Source organism: Paramisgurnus dabryanus, chromosome 18 (assembly GCF_030506205.2).
Source record: "Paramisgurnus dabryanus chromosome 18, PD_genome_1.1, whole genome shotgun sequence".
Taxonomy (NCBI): domain Eukaryota; kingdom Metazoa; phylum Chordata; class Actinopteri; order Cypriniformes; family Cobitidae; genus Paramisgurnus; species Paramisgurnus dabryanus.
Genome location: NC_133354.1, coordinates 25306070 through 25332178, shown reverse-complemented (window position 1 = coordinate 25332178; position 26109 = coordinate 25306070). Strand labels below are relative to the sequence as shown.

The following is a 26109-nucleotide window of genomic DNA, read 5'->3' as shown; positions in this document are numbered from 1 at the left end:
AGTACACACAACCTTATTTGAGCTAGAGTAGTTAAAGGACAAGTTCGGTATTTTACACTTAAAGCCCTGTTTTCAGATTGTTTATGATGAACGGTCTTGACTGAAATTTCGACATATGCGGCTGCCCCAAGAATTTTCAGGTGTTTGTGTTTCACCTCCCACGCCTACAATGGGTTTAATGGTGCACTGAAACAATCCTTTCTAAAATGCATTAAACTTTTGTTTACAAAGACGTGAAACTCACCGAGTGGTCAGGGGTGTTCACTGGTATGCTCACACAAAAATCGCTGCAAATTACACATTCCAACAGGTTTTATCGTAGTTTTTGCCAACTCCATTCACTTGTATTAGATGTGCTGTGAGGTACGGTATTACTCTGCGCCGGGAACCCTTTTGGATTCTTGCAATGGACAAAGGCGGATTATCGCCACCACCTGGGCTGGAGTGTCTATTATTCAAGCTCTCAGCGGTAAGAATGTACGGGTGTGAGGCGTTTGGAAAAATAGGTCCACAAGTTAACAACGAATGATAAAACACCTGTTGGAAAGCATCTTTTGCAGCGATTTTTGTGTGAGCATATCAGTGAACACCCCTGACCACTCGGTGAGTTTCACGTCTTCGTAAACGAAAGTTTAATGTTAGCCTGTTCGCATTGCCCATTGGTCTGCGGGTGATGACCAGAAGACAAGCTGGCCGTAGCACCAATCTGTCTACAAAACTCCTGCCAAAAACGAGAGATGAACTGAGGTCCCCTATCTGACACTACGTCAGTCGGAATACCGTGTAACCGAAAGACGTGATTGATCAAAACCTGAGCCATCTACTTGGCAGAAGGGAGCTTGGGTAAGGGAATAAAATGAACCACATTAGAAAAGCGATCCACCAAAGTTAGAATAACAGTGTTGCCATTAGATGCCGGTAAGCCGGTGACAAAATCAAGGGCTATATGAGACCAGGGGCGGGAGGGCACAGGAAAAGATTTAAGCAGACCAGCGGGAGGTAAATTAGATGCTTTATTACGAGGACAAACCGAACAGGCTAAAACAAACTGTCTGACTATGTCCGCGGTTATAGTAGACCACCAAAAACGCTGACGGACGGCAGCCAACGTTCTCCGAATTCCTGGATGGCCGACAAACTTGGACTCGTGACCCCACCGGATGACATCGGACGTAAACGCTCAGGAACTCATAGGCGACCCGCTGGACACCCCTCGGGAACTTCCCCCTCCCGACCGGCCTCTCTCACCCGCTGTTCGATTCCCCACACGAGGGCACCGACCACTCTCCCCTCCGGGAGAATGGTCTCAGTCCACTCCGAATCAGACTTCTCGAACAGACGGGAGAGAGCGTCAGGTTTCGTATTCTTCGAGCCAGGTCGGTACGAGAGGGTGAAGTCAAAACGATCAAAGAAAAGTGCCCAACGAGCCTGCCTAGATGTTAGTCTTCTGGCCGAACGGATATATTCAAGATTCTTGTAATCCGTAAAGACCAGAAAGGGCTCCGAGGTTCCCTCCAACCAGTGACGCCACTCACCCAAAGCGAGTCTAACCGCCAACAGCTCCCGATTACCTATGTCGTAATTTTGTTCCGCTGGGTTTAACCGGTGATAGAAGAAAGCACACGGATGCACTTTCCCATCGATAGATGATCGCTGAGATAAAACAGCGCCTACTCCAACATCAGACGCATCCACTTCCACTATAAACTGTTTAGCTGGATCGGGAATAGAGAGGACAGGTGCAGAGATGAACCGGGACTTTAAAACATCAAAGGCCTCCTGAGCCTCCCTATTCCAACGGAAACATACGTTAGGTGAAGTGAGAGCGGTAAGAGGTTTAGCGATCTAACCAAAATTTCTGATGAAATGCCAATAAAAATGGTCGAATCCCAGAAATCGCTGAAGCTCTTTCCAAGTGTCGGGTACTGGCCAATCGGCAACCGTCTTAACCTTAGCGGGATCGGGACAAATTTCTCCCTCGGCAATAACAAAACCCAGAAACGAAACCTACTGCTTGTGGAACTCGCACTTCTCCGCCTTAACGAAAAGTTGATTCTCTAATAGGCATTGCAAAACCATGCGAACATGCTGAGTCTGTATCTGCATGGAGGGAGAAAAGATTAGAATGTCATCGAGATACACAAAGACAAATCTGTTAATCATGTCACCCAGCACTTCATTGACCATGGTCTGAAAGACAGCCGGAGCGTTACAAAGCCCGAACTGCAGAACGGAATATTCCCAGTGTCCTGAAGGTGTATTAAAGGCTGTCTTCCACTCATCGCCCTCTTTAATACGTACCAAGTGATAAGCGTTGCGCAGATCTAACTTGGTAAATACGCGTGCTCCCTGTAACAACTCGAATGCTGATGACATTAATGGCATGGGGTACTTCTTCTTAACCGTAATGTCATTCAGCCCTCGATAATCATTGCACGGATGAAGAGACCCATCTTTCTTCTTGACAAAGAAAAATCCAGCACCGGCTGGAGACGAGCAGCGGCGAATGAGACCGGCTTTTAAAGCTTCACTAATGTACTTATCCATAGCCTCTCTTTCAGGTTTAGATAGGGAAAAAATACGACCCTTAGGCGGAGAAGTGTTGGGAAGGAGTTTGATTTCACAATCATACGACCGATGAGGAGGCAGAGAAGTGGCCCGGGCTTTACTGAATACCTGATGCAGATCAGAGTAATCCGCCGGGACCCCTGAGAGATCGACAGCCGGAACCTGCGAGACAGAACAAGAGACAGGAGAGGGAGCAGGACCAAGACATGAAACATAACACGAAGACTTCCATGACAACACAACGTTGTTCTGCCAATCAATGTGAGGATTATGTATGGATAGCCAGTCATGCCCTAAAATGACTGGCGATTGTGAATCCTCTAATAGATAAAATTCAATCTCCTCACGATGATTGCCAGAAACAAACAAACTCACAGGGGGTTTGCGGTGCGTGATCACAGCCATATGCTGACCCTTCAAAGTCCAGGAGGACAAAGGAGAAGACAGAGGAATAAATGGAATACCACAGGACTTGGCCAACCCAGCATCCAAGAGACAGGCCTGCGCACCGGAATCCAACAACGCCTGTGAATGAGAAGAATTAATTATAACAGGTAGTGTGGTACTGCTTACGGGAGATTTAAATGATGATGCGCCCACCGAGACTCCCAAATTCATCGGCGGGCGGAACCTTTTACCAGACATGTGGCCGCCATGTGCCCCGGCTTACCACAATACAGACAAAGTCCATTAGATAGACGATGATTTCTTTACCCAACAGTAATGCGAAACTTCCCCAGTTGCATGGGTTCCTCGGAGGGCATATCAGAAGCAGACTCCTTTGTTTCAGATAACAGATGGCGAAAAGAGCGGCGCAGATCTCTTTGACGATGACGAGTCTCAACCCTCAAGGCCAGGTCGATGGCAGCCTCCAGTGACGTGGGTGGCTCCCTGGGTGCAATATCGTCTTGAATGGCAGGTGTGAGACCCTCGAGAAATTAAGCTCTTAAAGCGGCATCGTTCCAGTTGCAGCTAATGGCAAGTGTCTTAAACTTGATAGCAAAATCAGTAACCGAGGTATTACGCTGCCGTAATCTCACCAGTTCAGCCGGAGCCATGTCTCCTTGAGTGAACGGTCAAATAGGCTCAACATTTCCTGCTCTAGAGCCTCAAACGAGAACGTAAAAGGAGCCTTAGCCCCCCATGCAGCCATACCCCAGTCTCTCGCTCTCCCGGTGAGTAACGTCAGTACAAATGCCACCTTGGAAGTGGGTGATGAGAAGCAACGAGGCTGGAGCGCAAAAACGAGAGAACACTGTTGCAGAAAGGACCGGCAGGTGTTGGGATTGCCGTCATAGGTAGGAGGTGTCGCCGTGTGTGGCTCCCGCTCAGCCGAGGCGGCTCCTCCAGAGGTGGAAGATGGAAGTTCACCGAGTGCTTAGCTCCGTTAGTTGCTCAGACAGAAGACTGAAATCCCTGGCCGCTGCATTCAGCAACGATGAGTGCTGTTCAATGACCGCCCCCTGCTGGTGAAGGGCAGTCTGCACCTCCGAACTCTCCGAACTCGCTGACTCCATTGGTGGGGCACTCATTCTGTCACAATGAAGGGTTCGGAGGCAATAGCAAGTTAACAATGTTTATTTAGAAAAGAGATAGGTGCAAAGCAAAGTCAATGTTTCAAAGACTGGAGGTAATCCACTGCGGATGCAGATGTAGCTGACGCAACCCGGAAGTAGCTGGTGTACCGCCTGAATACGAAGCGAACCAGCTGTTCCGAGAGACAATCAGAGTCAATGGAGATAGTAAATATAATCCACAGGCGAGAAGATCCCGGGTGAAGACGAGCCTCTGGATGCCGAAACCCAAACCTGAGGTAACTAGAGAGAAAGCACAGAATCGTCCGACAAGACAAGGCAAGGCTGCATGACTGTGACCAAAACAATAAGCGCGCAACGAGAGACAGGACGGCGTGAAATATAAAGGGAAAGTAAACAAGACACAACTGGTGAACAATTACCGAAATGAGCGGGCAGGGTTAGTGAACACATGAGGAACCGTCACCACAGGTAAATAAACAAACACATACCCCACACACAACCATCGATCACCCAGAAGTCATGACATATCATTTGCTGTACAGCTGTCAATCATCTCACGTGGTTCAACTTGCACTGTGGCAGTAGTAATGCAATATTTAAAAATGTACTCTTGTACTCTTATTACTCAAGTACTTTTAAAACACATATACTTTTTACTTTTACTTGAGTAGACATCTGACTGCAGTAGTTTTACTTGTACTTTGCAAGTGGTATCTGTACTTTTACTCAAGTAATAAAGCTGTGTACCCTGTCCGCCTCTGCATAATGAGTATATTAAAAAACAAATATAACATCTATAATTATTTTTAACTTATAACTTTTAAATATGTGTATTTTCGTTGAGACACATGTTACATTGGAATTAAATGGGGTAAAATAAGTTTGTATCAGAGATGGGACCAAGTCACACATGTGCAAGTCTCAAGTAAGTCTCAAGTCTGAACCTTCAAGTCTCAAGTAAGTCCCAATGATTTTTTTTCTTGGGCAATTCAAGTCAAGTCGAGTCACAGGCTATGTCAAGTCAAGTCAAGTCCTGTAGTAGGTCAAGTCAAGTCCAAGTCAAGTCACCTTATTATTGTAATTTTACCTGCAGAATCTGATCTTAATAAAGATATATAGAATATTAAGATATAAAGAAAAACTAATTTTCAGTAAAATACATCATGGAATCAAACAAAATTGTAATCTCTTCCGTTCACGCACCTACATTTGAAATAACGAACTTGAGCGTGCAAAAGACGCGATATGTGAAACGACCCTTGTAGAATCCAGTCTTTTTTGTGTGTGTGTGTGTGTTCAGGTGGCAAACTTAGAAAAAGTAACCAAGTCTCGTAATGCTCAGATCAAGGGAAGTATTTTTTTTAAATAAATCAAAATTATTTTGTCCACATTTGTCCCCAACACAGTATAATGAGGGTTAATGGCTACTTTAGCTATTATTACATTAGCTAACTACCAACTAACCAGATATTAACAAACTGACAAGCACCTACTGGGCAGAATGGCTCTTCAAATGACGGACAAAATTGGAGGTTGTCGTCTGGCTCGTCATGACTGATGATAGTATCCTGATTCAGTCATGACAACGCCATTCTCAGCCTGCGCTCCAGCTGGGTCAACTTTATTTTTTTAAATAGTTTATATATTTTATTTTCAAACTGAAAACATGATGTGATTAACACTCAAGTCATTCAAGTCATCATGTCTCAAGTCAAGTCCAGAGTCCAGAGTCTTTAACTTCCAAGTCCGAGTCAAGTCTCAAGTATTTTATTTTTTGTCAAGTCAAGTCAAGTCACAAGTCACAAAAATAGCAACTCAAGTCGACTCGCGTCCAAGTCCCAAGTCCCCATGTCTGGTTTGTATTAATTAATTAATTAATTTGATCTGTTTTGTAATCCCGCACTTCTAAGCTGATCATAAAAATATATGATATATCTTGATTCAAGTTTTGTTGCAGCCTTCGAATTGCAACACACCTTTGGAATGAACATTTATGGGATTCACTCCAGAATTTACATGAGCTTCACACTCAAAACTTTGAAGTGTGGAGAGGGCCATGGTGTCTAACAAAAGGTATAACATGTCTATGTCTATGCCTGTGTTTGAAAACAAGTAATGTTATTTACTTTTGCACCATTATTAAAAGATTTATACTGTATATCTCAATAGGGCCTTGGAAACACACAGACTTCAAAAACATTGAAAATGTGATTTGTGATTTAAGCTTGCTGTATGTTTCCTGGGACCTGCAAGAGATATTGCACAATGGAATCACTACTAAAGATGTAGCCCTGGCATTACTCATTAATGACCAACACATAAATTCCTGTTAGATTTCAATATTTGTAATTATATACTAAAAGTTACTTCATTTTAAGGTTCACTTACTCATTGCCCTTAATAAAAAATGCGAGACACACATATGTGCTTGTTAGATTAAAGATCAGATCACATTTTATTAGTAATTCATGCAGATTTTCAACCAATGCAAGTATATGTGTAAGCAAACATTTCGAAACATCAGTTATCTTTCCCTTATAGCCACATAACATCTACACAAAATTACATTAAAAAAAAAGGTTATTGTACTGATACTGTATGCAGTGCACATTCAAAGTATATAAAATTTAAATGTTACTTTATCAGGTAAAAAATTACATCATTTGACAAGCCATTCATACTAATGATCAGATATGTACATTATGCTGATCAACACAACTTGTACAGCATATAGTTTATCAATAATGCATTGCTTTCAACAAATGATCGGCAGTGATTGTGAAACAGCAAATATAAAGATAAGCGCTACAGTACATGTTTTCCTATAAACAAGGCTAGAGAATTTAATTTGGGAACATCTTTCTCTGATTAATTTTCTTTATGCACAAAATCTGCATTAGAGCATGTCTAAGCTCAGTACACTGCAGGCCATATATGACAGGATTTAAAGAACTAGGAATGATATGAAATAACAGGGCAGCCAGTTTCCTGTAATCTGAATATGCAGGAAAGCGATGTAGTATTACAATAGCAAAGCCACTTAGAAGCATTATTAAATACACCGTCAAGTGAGTGCTGCACGTTTTAATTGCCCGACTGTTCAAAGTTTTGCTCTTGGTTGTCAAACAAACAGCAGTTATTTTAATGTACGTGAGTGCAACACTTCCCATGGAAGAGACCATCAGCAGCACTGTAAATATTAAACCATACAGATTATTAACAGACACATCCTCGCAAGATAACTTAAACATAGATGCATTATCACAAAAAGGATTTGATATGAAGGTTCTGCAACGGTTAAGCCTCAGTGTGAGGCCTAACAAGATGGCAACGAAAAATAACGCCACACCCCAGGCTGAAGCTGAGAGCGTGATTACCATTTTATTACTCATTATAGTGGTATAGCGGAGTGGATTGCATATGGCCACGTATCTGTCAAAAGCCATTGTCATCAGTATGGTATGGGAGGTTGTTGCATATGTGTGCGTAGAGAATGCCTGCACGGCGCACTCTGCGTAACTGATAGTGCGCTCGGATGGTAACCTTAAAAGGTCCAACAACAGCCTGGGGACCGTGATGGAATTACCAAAGATATCATTGAAAGTCAAGTTGCAAAACAGCAGGTACATTGGTTCGTGGAGACTTTTCTGTCCTGCTATGAGAAAAACCATACCACAGTTCATCACCATAACTATGATGTAAAAAATAAGGAAGAATAGAAAAACAGGGTACAGAAACTCCTCCGATACCTTCAATCCTTCTAGTTGCAAAATGATGCTGTTATACGTCAGGTTTTCCATTGAAAAGTTGTACCGTTAAGCAGTCTAAAGATCTTAAAAGCAATTAAAAAGCATTCCCTTCTTAAAGCATCACCGAAGTATATCCTGAAATACAGAAATGCTTTTTCCACAACAAAGTTGGTAAATGTAAAGCACATTCAATGAGGTAGTAACCAATTCTTCAGAAAATAATAATGGGTTAAAACCAAAATCACAGTTTTATTCTCACATGCATGTAAGTATGATAAAATGAGATCTGAATGGTATTAGTGAGGCTGTGCTTATTTAACAGAGTGCAAGGCTACAGAATATGCAAATATGTAAATCTGTACATCTACGTCACACCTACATCAAAGGTCAAATAGTACCATGGTTAAAATCATCTGTAGTCTTTTTTTATAGTTTTTTATATAATGTTATTATAGTGCGAAGAAGAAAAGCATAAAAAATAAATGTGCAATGTGTAACTTTTAAAAGGATCTCTTGACAGAAATGCAATATAATATACATAACTTTATTATCAGTGGTGTTTACATTGTAAAAAAATGCAGCATGAAGTTAAAACAACTTACTATTTTAAGTTTTGGCAAACTGCTCTATATACGGTTTCAGCAGTAACAACATAAACAAGCGGCTGTCGTGGTCCGCACGTAACTTCCGGTAAACTCTGCTAAGGATAAATAACAGCAAAGTTCTTTAAACGTAGTTTATTTATATAACAAGCAAAAAAAAAACAACACATAGATTACCTAGAAAACCAAAACATTTGTTATTTTCGACGTGGCATTTGGGTAACACTTTACAAAAGGTTCATTAGGTAATGTATTACCTAACATGAACAAACCATGAGCAATACATTTGTTGCAGTATTTTTGTTAATGTTAGTTAATAGAAATAAAGTTTTTGATTGTTTTTTCATGTTAGTTCACAGTGCATTAACTATCGTTAACAAGATTTTAATAAAGTATTAGTAATTGTTGAAAATAACATTAACAAATATTAATAAGTGCAGTTCATTATTAGTTCATGTTGACTAATGTAGTTAACTAATGAACCTTATTGTAAAGTGTTACCAGCATTTGTTTAAGAGATCCGTTTAGCAACTAGTCAGACCATTAAAAACAACGAAACCGGAAGTAAAGTTCGGATCCAGACGTGTAACGTGTCAGCGCACGTGTGTCTGATGAAACCGTCTATAGAGCGTGTTTCGTCCCTACGCTCTCTCAGACAACAAAATGTTTGTCCTGTGGCAGCTACTGTAGCTTCTCTTTGCGTTTAGAAATTGAGGTTGGTTGTGGTACATTTCTCTGCATCTTTCGATTGATTGTCCGCTATGGTGTTTGTTTTTAGTTGGTTTTGACGCATTTAAAAGTTATGAAGCAGACGCATAAACAAATCTGATCGTCTTTGTTAAGCAGAGATGTGCTATTTTGTACTTATTTGATTTAAAGTCATATGCAAGCAAACAAGACTCATGCCACTTACGCTGCGTTTTATTTTTATTTTATTTAAACACAGCCGACTAAAACATACAGATGTATTTTGACTATTCATTACTGTCCTTTTGTAAGTCACCACTTTGTATCTATGAACAACCAGTTCTTGACATACCTCGGCCAAACACAATAAATTCTGACAGTAACAACATCAGACGTTTATCTGCCACAGTCACATGAATATATGCCAATAATGTTCAGGAATGCCTGCTTTGTAACCTTAAATGAACCCACAACAAAACTGAGAAAAACAAGCACCTCCGAAGTAAACTTCCTGTCTGTGTTTGTTTGGCTAGTGGCTAAACTGACGCCTGGGATAAATACCTTTTTCAAAATGTTTAAAAATGTAAACATTTAGATTTCTTAAAGATCAAGGGAGACTGCGAGCATGGATCACCAATGTATAAAGAAAGTTTTATCAGCTGATCTGTAGTTAACATTTTTTTACATTGATTTTACACGGTAAACGTTAGCTCAGTGTAGTAGTTGATTTGATTTTGATTTGAACTAAGCTTATTTACGGAAAGGTAATTTTTCAGAAATAAATTACTGTTAAATGACTCTATTGTTATTGATTCTTTGCTGTCATGTGTATATCTATGTGGTCACTGCTGATGTCTCCATTCTTCTAATCTTAGTATTGTGACTTAATGTATAGAACACAAATAAATCATGTATGGCTTGATGGCTGCTGCTGTTGTGGTCAAATCTAAATGAGCAGTTCATTACAGAAACACTGGGGCATATCTAATAACCTTTGGGCATTACTTGCAACACCAATGACCAACATCTCTAATTAAATTATTGTTGGACGTCCATTATTGTCACAGGAGACAAATTCAGAACAGTTAAATGGTTTTCTTCAAGCACCTTTGTTGGCGTGATTGAATGTAGCCATGTGCTGATTCAGTGAAATTAAAACCAGCTGGTTTAGATATTACCACACAAAGGATCTTTCCCAAGATATTTTTTTTCAATTTCGCTTTAGATTTCACAACATTTGGCATCCTATCAGTTTTCTGTGGGAGAAAAACTAATTTTAATTCTTCTAATCTCATTATTAAACTATGAGATGCTAGCCAAGCCACATTTTGACATTAACATGATATTGCCATTGAAGTGAAGATCTTGGGCTGTATTAAATTGTTGCATAAGATGTTTTGGACAATAACAAATAACAAAATATCAAATTACGAATTAGAGCCATGAGAGGTCTTAAGCATCCTGGGACTTCATTATCACCTCAATTATCATCTCTCCTCATTAGTAGATGTATCTGAAAAACATTGATTAGTGCGTCAAAAAACTCCCAGAGGATTAATTATTATTTGACATTTTGAAGCGTCCCCAAAAGAAACCTATTTTAGAATTCATAATAACAATGCAACAGTTTCATTGTCCCTTTGAGACAATAATAACACAAGCGTCTCATTAAGTGACTAATTATCATTATTATCATCTGCAATATGTTGTCTAATTTGGACAACAACAATTGGTTTGGGGTGATGTTGTTATGAATGTGTTGTAGTTACATTGCATCAGCATTGTTCACAACATTATGTGACTCTTTGAACAACAAACATCTTATAGTCTATGGGGAAGCCAGATGCCAGACCATATCATCAAAAGAGTTCTATTAAAGACTATTGGGATCCAGATTAATGTTTGTAAAGTTTTTCATCAAACTTATGGCCTTTAACATATAAAAAAATGGCACTGTTTTTATCCAAATTTAAATGTTTCAATAATTGTACCAGTGTTACAATTGTACAAGTGACATTCAATAAAGTTGCAGTTCGGTCTTTTCTGTGGTGCTGTGAGATGACTCACAGTCGTATTAGTGATGTCCAATCCATGAAAGAATCATGCGTTTGGGTCAGATTACCTAAAGAGGTTTACCAAAGTTATGGCTGTGTTTCCTAAATCACAATGTACACTGCAAAATTAATTGTTTAGTATTTTTGTCTTGTTTTCCAATATAAATATAAAAAAATTATACTGAATCGAGATGAAATGCAATTCCATAAACTTAGCAAATTAAGTTAAACCATTTTAACTTTTTTTGTCAACTTATTATTGGCTAAAGCTTAAAATACTAGGTTGGATTGACTTGCAATTCATGCTGCATTTTTATTTAAGTGCAGAGTTATTTATTATTCATTTTGCTTTTCAAGTAAATCTCTTTTTTATTTTGGGTGCTGTTGTGCCTAGTAGTGTAAGGGTTTTGTCTTGTTTTGTGTCATGTTCATGTCTTTTATTTTGAAGTTCAAAAAGACATGAACATGATACAAGACAAAACCCTTACATAAAAAAATGAACAGCTGTCCACTGCTCTTTTTGTGTTTGTGTGTTCACTTCTCACTGGGGATGGATAAAATGCAGAGGTCACTTTCCAAGTGTAGACATACCCATTACATTACTTTCACTTTTACATTATTTTTTGTTGTGTAAAACCTTAGTTGCACAAAAGTGCAATTCTGAACCCTTGTCTGCTTTCCTAGTACTCTTTTTGGTAACATTTTATTTTATTTTTAAAGTACCGCGTAATTAAACCGAATTTACAGCGTACCTATTTGTAACAACAGAGTACCTCTACAGTACGTACTTGTAGTTATAAGGGAACAACATTTTAAGTTTGGGGTTATAAGGGGGTAAGAATATATGGAAAATTATTCTCTAAGTATTTCATAACTACAGGGTACCTATTGTAATATTACGTGGTATGTATGACTTACGTCTATGGGTAATATGGTCTATGTGTTGTGAGGGTTTGGAGGACAAATGAACCCAAGAGCAGACGGTGTCGGGGAAAAAACAGAAAACACTTTTATTTCTACAAAAACAAAAACCCACGAGGGGGTACACAACATGAAGACACGAAACTGACAGATAACTCTACAACTTGACTGGGTAACTAGACTCTGAATGACGTGGAACACGAGAACACGACACAACACATCAGACAATAAAATAACAAAAGGTGCAAAACGAAACTTATCAAACACACTGAAGTCCACAAAATACTAATACAAGACAGTCCATGGGGGTTTGGGGCGAGGACGCAGCTGGGACTGCGCGGGCTCCGGCTCTGGCTGCGCGGGCTCCGGCTCTGGCTGCGCGGGCTCCGGCTCTGGCTGTGCGGGCTCCGGCTCTGGCTGCGCGGACTGCGCGGGCTCCGGCTGCGCGGACTGCGCGGGCTCCGGCTCTGGCTGCGCGGGCTCCGGCTCTGGCTGCGCGGACTGCGCGGGCTCCGGCTCTGGCACTGGCTGCGCGGACTGCGCGGGCTCCGGCTCTGGCACTGGCTGCGCGGACTGCGCGGGCTCCGGCTCTGGCTGCGCGGACTGCGCGGGCTCTGGCTCTGGCACTGGCTGCGCGGACTGCGCGGACTGCGCGGGCTCCGGCTCTGGCACTGGCTGCGCGGACTGCGCGGGCTCCGGCTCTGGCTGCGCGGACTCCGGCCTGGCGACGGCTCTCAAGAGCGCACTGAAGAGTGCTGTGCGTTCCCCCTCTGTCAACCAGCAAGGGGCTGGACGCACAGCAATGGGCAGCAGCACCGTGACTGGAGGCGCTGCGACGGACCCCGACACCATCGCTGGGTTCAGTGTTGGCAGGATCATCTGTGAGGGTTTGGAGGACAAATGAACCCAATAGCAGACGATGAAGGGTTAAACAAAAGACTTTAATGAACAACAAGACAAAACAAAGCCCACGTGGGGGCAAACAGCATTAAACAACGTACGACAGAGACTTAACACTAGACTTGACATGAAAACTAGACTAGACTAGATACTTGACTCTAATAATACACAACTAGAATACACAAACAGTACAAAATGAATCAGCACAGGACCTTGGACACAAAGGGGTTTAAATAGCAAAAACTAAACAAGATAACAAGGGAGGAACAGGTGATGGGAATGAACTAATGATTAAACAATTAATAGGGAGAACAAGTGGGCGGGGTCAGGAGACAAGACACCGAAGGCACATGACTCTAAACACAAGATCATGAGCCTTCACATAAGACATGGGACTGTCAGAACCCAGCCATACTGACAAGACACAATATTAAACAGGATACAATGGCCGGACCCTGACATGTGTAATATGTTTTTTTTTTTCATATTTGCTACTTACCTGATGAAGTGTTTTGTATAGCCGACAGTTGATGTCTACAAGCCACGTCGGCAAATATAATACACAATAAAAATAATATCAACTTGTACCTCTTTGATCTGTATATGTATACATGAGTTACGAGGTAACTCTTATATTTGCGGGCTGTAAATTAAAGTGGGGCTTATTCCCCGCTTGTTCTGTGTATGTACCAAGTAACTCTTATATTTTCGGGCTGTAAATTAAAGTGGGGCTTATTCCCCGATTGTTCTGTGTATGTACCAAGTAACTGTTATATTTGCGGGCTGTAAATTAAAGTGGGGCTTATTCCCCGATTGTTCTGTGTATGTACCAGGTAACTCTCATATTTGCGGGCTGTAAATTAAAGTGGGGCTTATTCCCCGATTGTTCTGTGTATGTACCAGGTAACTCACATATTTGCGGGCTGTAAACTAAAGTGGGGCTTATTCCCCTATTGTTCTGTGTATGTACCAGGTAACTCTCATATTTGCGGGCTGTAAACTAAAGTGGTGCTTTGTTCACCTCTTGTTATAAATGTTATAGGGTAAATACCATAAACATACAGAATATTGTTATTTTTATTTTAAAACAACTTACTTCAAAACATCTTTAAAACACTATAATTAAGCCAACACTTAATGTTTATTATCACATAACTTTTATTTAAAATAAAAAGTCATGACAATTTTTTATTGTTTTTGCGGCTTGGCTTCCTCTGTTGGTGTTCTTGTCCACTAGGATGATGAGTTGATGACGTCTCACAAATGCTGTTCTGCGTTATAAAAACATAAATGAAAGCCTTCAGTAAATGTTTCTTCACTGTGCCTTGACAGAAACAGAGTTTTCTGAGCCAGTTACGTTAATAAATTTAGGCTAACTTATGTGCTAGCTAACCTGCTACCGTTAGCTGGCAACTTTCTTGAAAAAACATTGTTTGAAATGCGTGAGTCATGTATTAACAAAACCAGTCACCTTATCCAGCATGCGGATTCTGCTAACATCACTGGCAGCCGTACTCCACAGTGTAGAACGTTTTTAAAACCTCTTAAAGAAATTTCACCTCAGGATCGCGTTCCAGCAAACCTCCTGCAGACAGCCGCGCGCTCTACACCTGCGAAGTAGCCTACGCATGTAGTCGTCTTTTGCTTTAGCGGGAGCTGATATCTGCTGTTGTTTCATTCTGGTTTGCCATTGCATAAATTATATTTGGCTAAAATACTTGTGTTTACAGTAAATAAATTGCAAAGCACCACTTCAAATATGTCCGCAAATGTAGGAGTTTCCTGGTAAATAGGGAATAAGTTGCTTTTTTTATTGTACTTACCTTAAAAAAAAGATAACCACATTAAATCAGCTGGACTTTTGTTATTAGAAGCAAGTAATATAGGCTACTTAAAAAAAAAAAAAAACTTAAAACAATACAATAAAAAATATAATACATAATTTCCCCATAGACTAAGTCATACATACCACGTAATATTACAATAAGTACCCTGTTGTTTTAAAATACTTAGAGTATAAATAATTTATAATTCTTCATATTCTTACCCCCTTATTACCCCAAATTTAAAATATTATTCCCTTATACCTACAAGTACGTACTGTAGAGGTACCCTGTTGTTACAAATAGGTACGCTGTTAATTTCGATTTAATTACGCGGTACTTTGCGGGTCGTAAAATAAAGTGTTACCCTCTTTTTCATTGGTACCAGGAAGTACCTCTCTGAATATTTTTGCTTTAAATGTAAACTGGCATGACGCTTACACTGCACCTAAATACATTTAAAAAATCAAGTGTTTCTTTGAACGCACCCTTTATTTTGAGGAAGACCTGTGAAATAGAGCATCATTACAATCATGTATGCATCTGCTGAGTTTCCAGCCAAAGCAGCATAATTGTGGTCATTATAATTACCCAAAGTGAGCGCAATCATGGGTGACTGAAGCCAAAACAATGTGGGCCCAAAACATTTACTGGAATAGATGTTTTTTTTTTTTGTAATCTGGTGCCTTTAAATTAAAGTGTTTTATGGCCTAAAAGGTTTGTTAACATTGTTGTGTCCCAATAATGCAGCAGGCAAAAGTACTGAAAACACGGAATGGAGTTTAGATTATATGTATATTTGAGATATGTGTGTGGTTTTTGTTTCTGTTTTGTACGTTCATTTATTTATTTTTTCTTGATATGATAATGTAACCATTAAGGAAGTTTTGTTTTCTTTTTGTTTGTTTGTTTTTCCGGTTAAGTGTAAGTGATTGGGGTGGGTTTAAATAAGTCTGACGTTTACCCACTCCTTTTCGAGCAGTAAGATTAAAGTTGTAGATGGATTAATGTTGTGAAGGGATGTTGAATCTAATGGGTTGTAGAGATTATTTCAATGCTTCTTTATTGTTTTTGTCATGTGTCTTTATATACTGCTCGAAACAAATAAACTAACTAACTAAGATAATATGGTCGCAGAATAAGCCAAGTGGAATGGATTTGAGGACGGAGTCACAGCTGTAGCTAAACGGAGTTTAATTTATTATGGCATTCCTCTAGTGGAATAGATTTGACTGACGGTGCTCTAAAAAGTGAACAGACAAATGTGATAAATTAGATAAAATGGTCTTGTCCCACTCAATTATAAGGGGACGTACACACCAAGGCGTTTATGCTGATGGTTTTTGTATGTTTTCAATTGTTTCCACTGGAAGAGTCATGCTTTTCAAAACACTAGCAGCTGGCGGGTTTTGTCAGCACTGAGCGCCGAGAGTTGAAAATATTAAATTTTGGGTGAAACACTTAGCTCATAAATCTCACAGTTAAGGAGGGGCGGAACAATTATCACAACAACAACAACCAGCACATCATTCAATGACCAATAAAGAAAGTAAAGAAAGCAGAAGTATCATAGCAAGCAAAGCCCTCAGCTTTAAAAAGCTGGCAAGCGCCTACAGTCAGCATCTGGCTGGCTTTTAAGCCACGTTTAAAGGGACACCAGGCAAGCCTGAGTGTTTTTCTCTATGAAGCTCCCCCTAGTGTCTGGTAGTAAATGCTTTCAAACACACTGTTGTAAAAACGTACCCTCACAAGTAGCAACTTAGCTGATCAGCTGATGAGACATTTACAGATAATAACTAGATATTAAAGTTTGAAGACAAACTTTATGTTGGCTTGAAAAAGCGTAGCCTAAACGTTTAAAATGGTAAAATGGTGACAGAAGTTTAGTTTAGTAGGCTATCTGGCTGTTAGTATGTTTAAGTATGAAGGTAGCATGATTTAGCATGATGCTAACATAATAAGCATGAAGCTAGTATGAAGCTAACATGATTAGCATGAAGCTAACATGATTAGCATGAAGCTAGCATGAAGCTAATATGATTAGCATGAAGCTAACATGATGCTAGCATGATTAGCATGAGGCTAACATGATGTTAACATGATTAGCATGAAGCTAGCATGATTTTAGCATGATTAACATGATGCTAGCATGAAGCTAACATGATTAGCATAAAGCTAGCATGATGTTAGCATGATTAGCATGAAACTAGCATGATTAGCATGAAGCTAACATGATACTAGCATGATTAACATGATGTTAGCATGAATAGCATGATGCTACCATGAAGCTAGCACAATTTAGCGTGAATCTAACAAGATTTAACATGAAGCTAGCATGATTTAACATGAAGTTAACAAGATTTATTATGAAATTAGCATAAAGCTAGCATGAAACTATCATGAAGCTAGTATGACTTAGCATAGAGCTAGCATGAAGCTAACATGACCCAAAGACCCAACCCCCATGTCTCTAAGATGTTCAGATCCAGAGATATAAGGCTTTGTTTATTATGTTGCTATGGTGCTCATATTTGGTTGCTGGAGGCGTGGTTTAATACCTCAGTAAGAATCCTAAGAGACTGATTGGATGCCTGAATAAAATGAGCCCACCCCTATGTCTCTATGACACTCTGGTGCAAAGATATCCATCTGGGCTTTTTATAATGGTAGTCTATGGGAGATGTTTAGGAATTCGGAAGGTCCCATCAGTTAGAAAAGATATAACACACTAAGTCAGACCAGTCTGAAGGTCCGTGGAAAATTTGGTACATGTAGCTTGAAAGGTCTAGGACGAGTTAGTGTCAGAAATTTTGGGGTAGAATAATAATAAGATATAAGTTTAAATGCAATAACAATATGTTGGCTATTTCAAAGCCAACATAATGAACGCAATGAAAGTACAACCATGCACAAAATATAATATCAAAGTGTTACTTACAAGCGCAAAAGCAAGAATGCGAGGTCGGCATCTGACTTGAAGCCTTCTCTGTCTTTCAGCTCTCGCCATTCTGAGAAGGCTTGAACAATTTCGTTAGCCTGCCTCTGATCTGGGGATGCTTGCCGTAAACTGATCCTGCTTCTTGTGATGTCTGAGATTTTGGGAGACTGAAGGACACAGTTAGGATACACCGAACTTGTAAGCGGGATATTCTTCACAGGCAGTAGGGCGTGCGAGAAAGTCTTAATTCGCCCTGTAATGAGTCATTTAACCATACCTACTCATGAAGGTGATTAATTACTGTAACACAAAAACGTTCTGACGCCCACGTGTGCAGTCATGGCATTTATACCAATCCATTCATTTTGGGTCACTAATATTATGAACTTGACCATCACATTTTTGTTTGACAGATATTTTAATACAAAGCAACTTACAGTGGTTTGGCAGCATTTTCACACTTTCTTAGTAAAGACAACCAGGTTTTTTAGCTCAGCACCTTTGGGACTGACAGTTCCCTTTAAAGCATAAGTTTATAGATATTTAATCCTTATATCAATTAATATACACATATTAAATTGTTGCATCCATATTTTACATTAAATATTAATGGTTCATACTGTATGATCTTTTTGTTCTGTTACTATTTTTTTATTTATTTTTTGCTTTTGCACAATGGTTGTTTAGACACCGTAGCTTGTCTTCGTTAAAGATGTCCATGATGACTGTTGTCTTGGCAGAAGCTGATGATGTAAGATGCTACAGTACCATAATCCCCAAGAGCTGCATGCTAAAATGTGGTGAACTTCTAAATCTTGCATGGTAAATACTATATCAATAAACAGAAATTTGCAAAAGGCTTACCTAAATGTAATTTATTCTTACTCAAGATGAAATCACTAAAGAAGTCATTGAAATTAATAAAAAATAAAAATAGTTATATTTTGTTCACCTTTATGGAGCAATTTTTTATAATGTAATATCCTCGTTAGGTATACTATACTGCCCTACAAAGGCTAAGTGCAGTAACTACGCAAACACTGAAACTGAGAAAAATGCCCTTAAAGTTTTTTTACACCAGGCAGTCAAACATGTAACTGCAATTTTGGCACAAACGTTTCTCTGAAATAGGACAAAATTAAACCAGGAGACTTTGTCACAAGACACAACAGATCTCAAAAAGCCCATTTCAATCCTTAACTCAATTTTGACCGAATGCGTAGTTACTGCGCTTTGGCTTTGTAGGGCAAAATACTTTATGAAACTCGAATGTCACACTGTAAAAAAAATGCTGTAATTATGCAGCTGGTTGCCAGTAACTTACATTAGAAACTAAAGACTGAAAATGTTTCATGTTCATTTAACTTTGAACAAACTGTTGCCAGTAAATAACATAATTGTAAAATCTACATCTATATTTCTACAAAATCTATATTTATGTTTATTTTATTTATTTTTTCTTCTAACTTTTTTCCTTATCTTTTCTATGATCTGTTATTCTGTCTAAAGATCTGTGAGTTATATCTTGTTGAAGCATTCTTGCTATATGACTGTTTGAATGATTTGAATCATTTGTTTCAATAAAAAAAAGTTGCATGCTGGTAAAGTCCTTGTAATATTGCTACATATGAATTTAAGTCTATACAAATGACTACTTTTCTAATTCCAGGAATTATTTTTAAATAAAGTTCCTGGTATTAAAAAACATGATGTCAAATGATGGAACTTTTTTGCCTGTTATGCTGCGATCACGACTTTCTGTTCCACTGACTTCCATTTATAGACATGAGAATGCAGCAGACGTGAAATCCAAATGCAAGCTCATGCCAGCCAATTCTGCATGTCAGTGTGTTCAACTCTGACATGTGAATCAAGTGTAAATGTGTGACCAATAGATGATTGACACGAAACAGCATGTCCTATTCAGATAAACTGAATATAACAGTATCACAAACACATTTTCTACAATAATAACCAAAGTATCAATAACAGTGCAAGCATGTCAAAATCCATGATGTATGAAAAAAAATTTTTTATCATATCCAGCTGCTGCCCATATACAGAACACATGGTTCCGCCTAGAAATATTGAGTGCTGAAAGTGTGACCACAGCATCACTATTAAACATAAATGATCGTCTTATCTATTTGTCAACAACGACCTTATTTCGGCTTTGGTTTTTAATAGACTTGGGCTTTTGTGACAACTTTTGTCAGTTGGAATGTAGTTAGCTGTCTTCAAACCATTAATTTATAGAAAACGTATTAGCTTAATAGAGGCAGATGAGATTTTTTCACTCTTTACTGTTACATGATCTGTCCAATCAAGACATTAACCACGAATGTTTAGGGCTTTTCACACTGCGCTGCTTTTAACCCTAGGTTAAGGATCGTTTCACACTTGTCATTTAGGCTAGCACTGCTTTTGTGGGGTTAACCCCGCATTGCGGTGCCAAACTCACGTAGTGTGAAACGAAGCAGGGTTAGAATGTAATTAAACACAGCTGAATCAGCTCATCAACACTGCTGAAAAATCCAGGATCAAACCAGCATGGACCAGCATGAGAATTATACTGGTCTATGCTGGTTTATCTGGTGGTCACCAGCATACCAGCACCAAAACACAACACATGCTGTGTCTTGCTGGTATGACCAGCATGGGATGCTGGTGCTTATGCTGGTTTGGTGCTGGTTTAGCTGGTGCTAATGCTGGTGCTGATGCTGGTTTAGCTGGTGTTCAATAGCAAACCAGCACCACACAACATATGCTGGTATGCTGTTTTTTTCAGCAGGGAAGGTGTTCAGGGTTGCTTGATACTTACAGACAGATGTATTAGCAGGGTTTTAGACACCAGACCTAGGGTTTAGAATAACCCGGGGTTGACTTTTTCCAGTGTGAAAAGTCCTTTTGTGCGTTAAGCACACTTTCTACTGAAGATCAGAATCCATGGTTAATTTAAAGGTTCACATATTCTTGCAACAGTTTACAGCGACACAAAGCCATGAACATGATTCATGTTTTATTGCTTTAGTCTCCGCCTCAGATGAGCAAAGGTCAAAAATTTTGCAATTTTATCAATGGAATAGATAGCAAACAACACAACTCAACACAACAACCCACAAGCCAGTGGGTGACAATCCTATTTCCTTCTTCCTTCTTCTTCTTCTTTTTCTACCTTTCTTCATTTTTCCTGCCTTACTTGCTTACCTACTAACCTACCTACAGTGGGACTCTAGAGTTTGGGCCCCCTTGGTAAATATGAGCAAAGGAAGCTAGAAAAATAATCTATAATGTTTCTTCTTTTGAGCTTTAATACAAAAAAATCACAAATATATAATGTTTCATTGAAGTAAAACAATTGCGGCGCTGCGCAGACCGATCGGCGGCTGACTTGAAGCAGTGCATTCCGGTTAGTAATTTTGTCCGACTTCAGCTGGCGCTGCAGGCACGTGACTGTGTCATATGGTTTTTAAGTACCGCGAGAGCGTTTCTAGAGTACCCGGCTAGCTCAGCCGGTGCAGCTTCTCCAGAGCGACTGCACGGAGTTGTGATGACGTAACAGCTTTACGTGATTGGTCACCTCACTGATGACAACGATCACATGCGTTTCAAGTTTAATCCAATCTTTAGTTCCACTAATAAACATTATAAAGTCATGTTTTAAAACAGGAAAAAACACTTTAATATGCTTAAATATGTTATATTGAGTCGTGTAATAAAACAAAAATTAAAATAACAAACTCGATTGGTATTTTAATAATATAGACTTGTTTCCCGTTATTTTCGGGTATACAGTATAAGCAGCAATTAAAATATTCGATATAAAATGTTTCTGGTTGCAACTTTTTATTAAAAGGTTTGTTTTATCAAATTCAGCATCTAATTCACTTCATTTACGATTACAAACAAGGAAACACGGCGCACACGTCACTACGGCAAGCAGCAGGTGTCCGGCTTGACGGCTCCTTCTTCAGTTCCTCCCTCGACTGCAAGCGGCAAACCTCGCCGATCGGTCTGCGCAGCGCCGGATGATCTCGAACACACATTTTGATTAGATTTTTCAGGTCCCTGCTGAAACACACAGCATACCAGCAAGACCAGCATATGTTGTGTTTTGGTGCTGGTTTGCTAGTGAACACCAGCTAAACCAGCATCAGCACCAGCATTAGCACCAGCTAAACCAGCACCAAACCAGCATAAGCACCAGCATCCCATGCTGGTCATACCAGCAAGACCAGCATGTGTTGTGTTTTGGTGCTGGTATGCCAGCTAAACCAGCATCAAACCAGCATAGACCAGCAAGTCCCATGCTGGTCCATGCTGGTTTGATGCTGTTTTTTTTCAGCAGGGGTGTGCTTGATTAGGGTTGGAGCTAAACCCCTGGCATAAACGAAATTCAATATCTCATGTACATACATCTCAATAATAATAATAAATACATGATTGGTATGAGAGAGTTTCGCTTCCTTGCATCTAAAAGCTTTTTGCATTCTATTTCTATATGCAGGATATAGCGTATTTGTTACAAGCTACAGATCTTATCGTATTAACACTTATGTATTTCTATATGCAAAGCGCATCTGTTAAAAGCTACAGATCTCATCATCATATTAACACCTATGTCCAGCCAGCGTTGTATCTTTATATTCTTAAAGATGCAACCTCGTCTGTTACAATGGTCACTTCTGTTCCAATAGAGAAGTATATTGCATTTCACCCTGCATATCAGAATTCATCCCTGTAAATCACTGTAAATCTAATGCATGACTATTATTATTTCTGCAGTATCCTATATTATAATTGGGATGATGTGTTAGAGTGAGTGTGTGGGTGGTTTTATAAACAGTACTTTGTCTCTACCTGCTGGCAGACTCTTTACTCGTGTCTTTTCCCATGAGAGGAAGTTGCTGCCTGAGTGTTTCTTCCTTGTACCAAATGTACTGACCTATAGCATACATTAAACACAGAATTTAATGTTTTTTTATTCTTTCTTTCTTTCTTTCTATGTTATCTTCTTTTCTTTTTAACCTTACATTTTAATTTTACAATCTTTTTGGGCTCTTCCTCATATTTTTTTTTTAACTTTGTGGTACCTGTTTCTTAAGAATTGACTGGTTCTGTCATCTTTTTTAAGAAGCTTTTACAGTATATTTATCTGTGAAATGTAATAAGAAAAGCAGAAATGCACATCTAATTCCAAAACTGACCCTGACATTGACATAAATAATATATGATTAAAAATCTAAAGACTGATCTAAAGACTGCTTTTAGACAAACGTCAGTTGTTTCTTTTAAAGGTATTAATCATGACTTTATTCAGCATTTTTACTTTTTGACCACTCCACGTAAAATCTCTTCCAAATAGCTGAGATTGTGCAATCTTGAAAGCCCGCCCAGCAAGTGGTAAAGTTGTCTTCAGCTTCCTTAAAGTGAAAGTAGGACAGACTTTCTCCAACTCTTCAGTCACAGCAAGCAGTAAGTACACTTCTACATACTAATGAAATCAAGTTGAATGAGCTCACAAAGAACTTTGGTGACCTAATGGTAGTACGCTGTAAAAAATTGCTGTAGTTATGCAGCTGTTTGCCAGTGACTAACTGAAGATTTAGATGTATGTTATTTACTGGCAACAGTTTGTTCAAATTTAACATTTAACATTAAGTCTTTGTCTTTACAGAATAAAACTATAGAATAACAGCCTCATGCAAAGCATTCTGGGAAACAAAATCTGAAGGAAAAGGCTTTTCATAAGGCTGTTATTTTATAGTTTTATTCTGTAAAGATAAAGACTTGTTAATGTTTAATGTTCTTTTACTAACTGTTGCCAGTAAATATCATACATTTTTACAGTGTAGCCTATTGTTGTAAGAGAAATGCAGAAAGACTTCATTCATTGTTTGACAAATAGAATCGCACTGCTCTACAGCAAATGAATATATTAATACCTACTTTATTTTGTTTTAAAGTATACTAGTCAACATTTGAATTGGATCAAAACCTTTCATACAAGTTGTCTTAAAACCAGTTTCCAATACCTGTTCTTGTCTTTGGAAAACTTTGATGAACATGTCTGATACACTTCAAATGTTGACCAGTGAAATTAAACAGAAAAAAATTCTTAAAAATTATATTGTATGCACTTGGGTTTTCACATTCAACTCAATGTAATAGTGTATACTTTACAGTAATACTATCTAACTGTTTCAATGCTGACTTCAATTAACTAAAAGTGACTAAATAAATTCATTGGAAGTAACTGACAAAGTACCACCTCAAAGACTTTGGGGTTAAGTCCATAAGTGACATAGAGCTTTTAAAATGCTCACCAATTCTGGTTCAGAGGAAAATCTGTTCTTTGTAAAATTAGATAAGAAAAGGAAGTCCAAAGAGCCATGTTTTAGTGAGTTAAAGAAAGAGACTTTAAATAGTTGCACAATGTCTTTGTTTCTACAGAATCTGTGGGAACCTGTGGAGAAAAAAATTATGACAGCTATTGAACTCCAGGGAAACACACAGACAGTGAGACCCCGTAGAATAATGGGTCTTTTTAACAATATCAAGGTAAGATTTTTATAAAAGTATATAGTTTGCTGTTTATTAAGCCTATAAATTGCACTAATAAATTAAATATGCATATTGTTGAAACAGCTGATAAAAGCCAGCATGACAGTAGACAAACGCATTGGCTGGTATGCATTAGTTTACTTTAGTTAGTCTGGGCTTTCAGCCTGTATTGCGAAATGATTTACTGAGAATTAAAAAAAATGTTAAACCAGAACACTGTGAGCTTTATTTTACTTTTCATTTCGAAATGCTACAACCTATTATGTGTAAGCCTGTTTTCTTTTCAGTCTCCAAAGATTAGGCCTGATGATTTCCTTGTATTCAATGCACATCCTTATATTGTTCTTTTTTTCTATTGTTTAATCTCATTACAAGGGAACTACCAATATACAGCCAAATGAAAGTAATAACAAAACTTTACACTGCAGTTACGCTACATTAAGCTCGGACTCAGACAACATTAAAACAAACTCATTTCTCAGCAGAAGTCCAGACATTTCCAGGTTTATCGAAATGCAACTTAATCACCTAATGTTGACTCCAAAGGGCATTCAATTCCACAAATCACTCATCTATGCATTTTAACACAAAACGCTGACAATTCATGACATGCATATTGTAATATAAGAGACATCAAGCCACCATATAGTCTATGTAGGTCAAATTAAAAGTTATTTGCCATAAAAGTTTTGCTTATTTTATAATAATAATTGCTTATTTTTATAATCATTTTGCTTATTTTCATTTTGCTGCAAAGATTTTATTAAATCTTTTTCATTGGAAAACTTGCTTTTTTGAGTGTCCAAAACGTCTCGGTTACTATCGTAACCTCGGTTCCCTGAGAGAACGTGAACGAGACATTGCGTCAGTTAGCTGACGCTATGGGATTGATCCTTCAATCACGATAACCCTGAAGCCTTATTGCACAACGCCAGTGCAGTTGAAACTCGCGCTGGCCAATGACGCTCAAGACGGCAAAAGAGGGCGTGGCCTTCTCACTATAATAGCAGCCGTCCTGAGCGAATATCTTCAGTAAAAACGACTGAACGAGCGTACAGCCTACGAAGCCGTGAGCACGGCAGCTAACGCAATGTCTCGTTCACGTTCTCTCAGGGAACCGAGGTTACGATAGTAACCGAGACGTTCCCTGTCGAGAACGTTCTCTCGACATTGCGTCAGTTAGCTGACGCTATGGGAGATTGTATAGAACCGCGCCGTGCATACGGCAAGATAGGCCAAGCATAACGAAGCAAACAGCATGCAACAATCTCAATGACCAGCCGATAGCGGCATATCGTACTAATCACCAGCCAAAAACCATAACAGGGCCAGTAGCGTACTAGCGTGACACCACATTAAGCGAGTAAGAAGTAAACGCTAAAGAATTAAACAACATACCTAGCGAGCGGACGGCGTCCGGCGCACAAGAAGTTGTAGAAGTGTTTAGATCATTGGACTAGCGGCGGTGAACACAGCACTCTTGCAGTCACCTGTTGACATCCCCAAACGGCGGACGAGGTCCGGCGTTGAAGTTTGTAGAAAATAATCCACATGCAATATTCATATGACTCAGCATCCAGCGAGCGGGTGATTTCCGGCGTCCGGAATGCAAGTGATAATCCGCAAAAACCAATACATGGTGGTATTCTCGTAGTGAATAAACCGAATACTCAGCGAGCGAGCAGCGTCCGGCGCTAAGGTATTCTCAAGTTGGCGTCGCAGTAGCGCCGCCCCTTACACACGACCTGATAGAAACCATCAGGTA

General features: G+C 39.1%; 2 protein-coding genes across 2 annotated transcripts in view; one reads left to right on the top strand and one right to left on the bottom strand.

Annotated features, from left to right (window-relative positions):
* Positions 1–6949: 6949 nt before the first annotated feature.
* Positions 6950–7906, bottom strand: or70b1 (olfactory receptor, family 70, subfamily B, member 1). Its single transcript, XM_065287742.1, has one exon. It carries the CDS (start codon positions 7904–7906, stop codon positions 6950–6952), a length of 957 nt encoding a protein of 318 aa, XP_065143814.1.
* A 15269-nt stretch (positions 7907–23175) lies between these two features.
* The window catches only part of slco2b1 (solute carrier organic anion transporter family, member 2B1), a 41331-nt gene continuing 38397 nt past the window's right edge, over positions 23176–26109 (top strand). The window contains exons 1-2 of the mRNA XM_065287469.2: positions 23176–23255; positions 24234–24341. Coding sequence (XP_065143541.1) covers positions 24264–24341 — 78 coding nt within the window. The 5' untranslated portion in view covers positions 23176–23255; positions 24234–24263. The remainder of the gene's footprint in view (positions 23256–24233; positions 24342–26109) is intronic.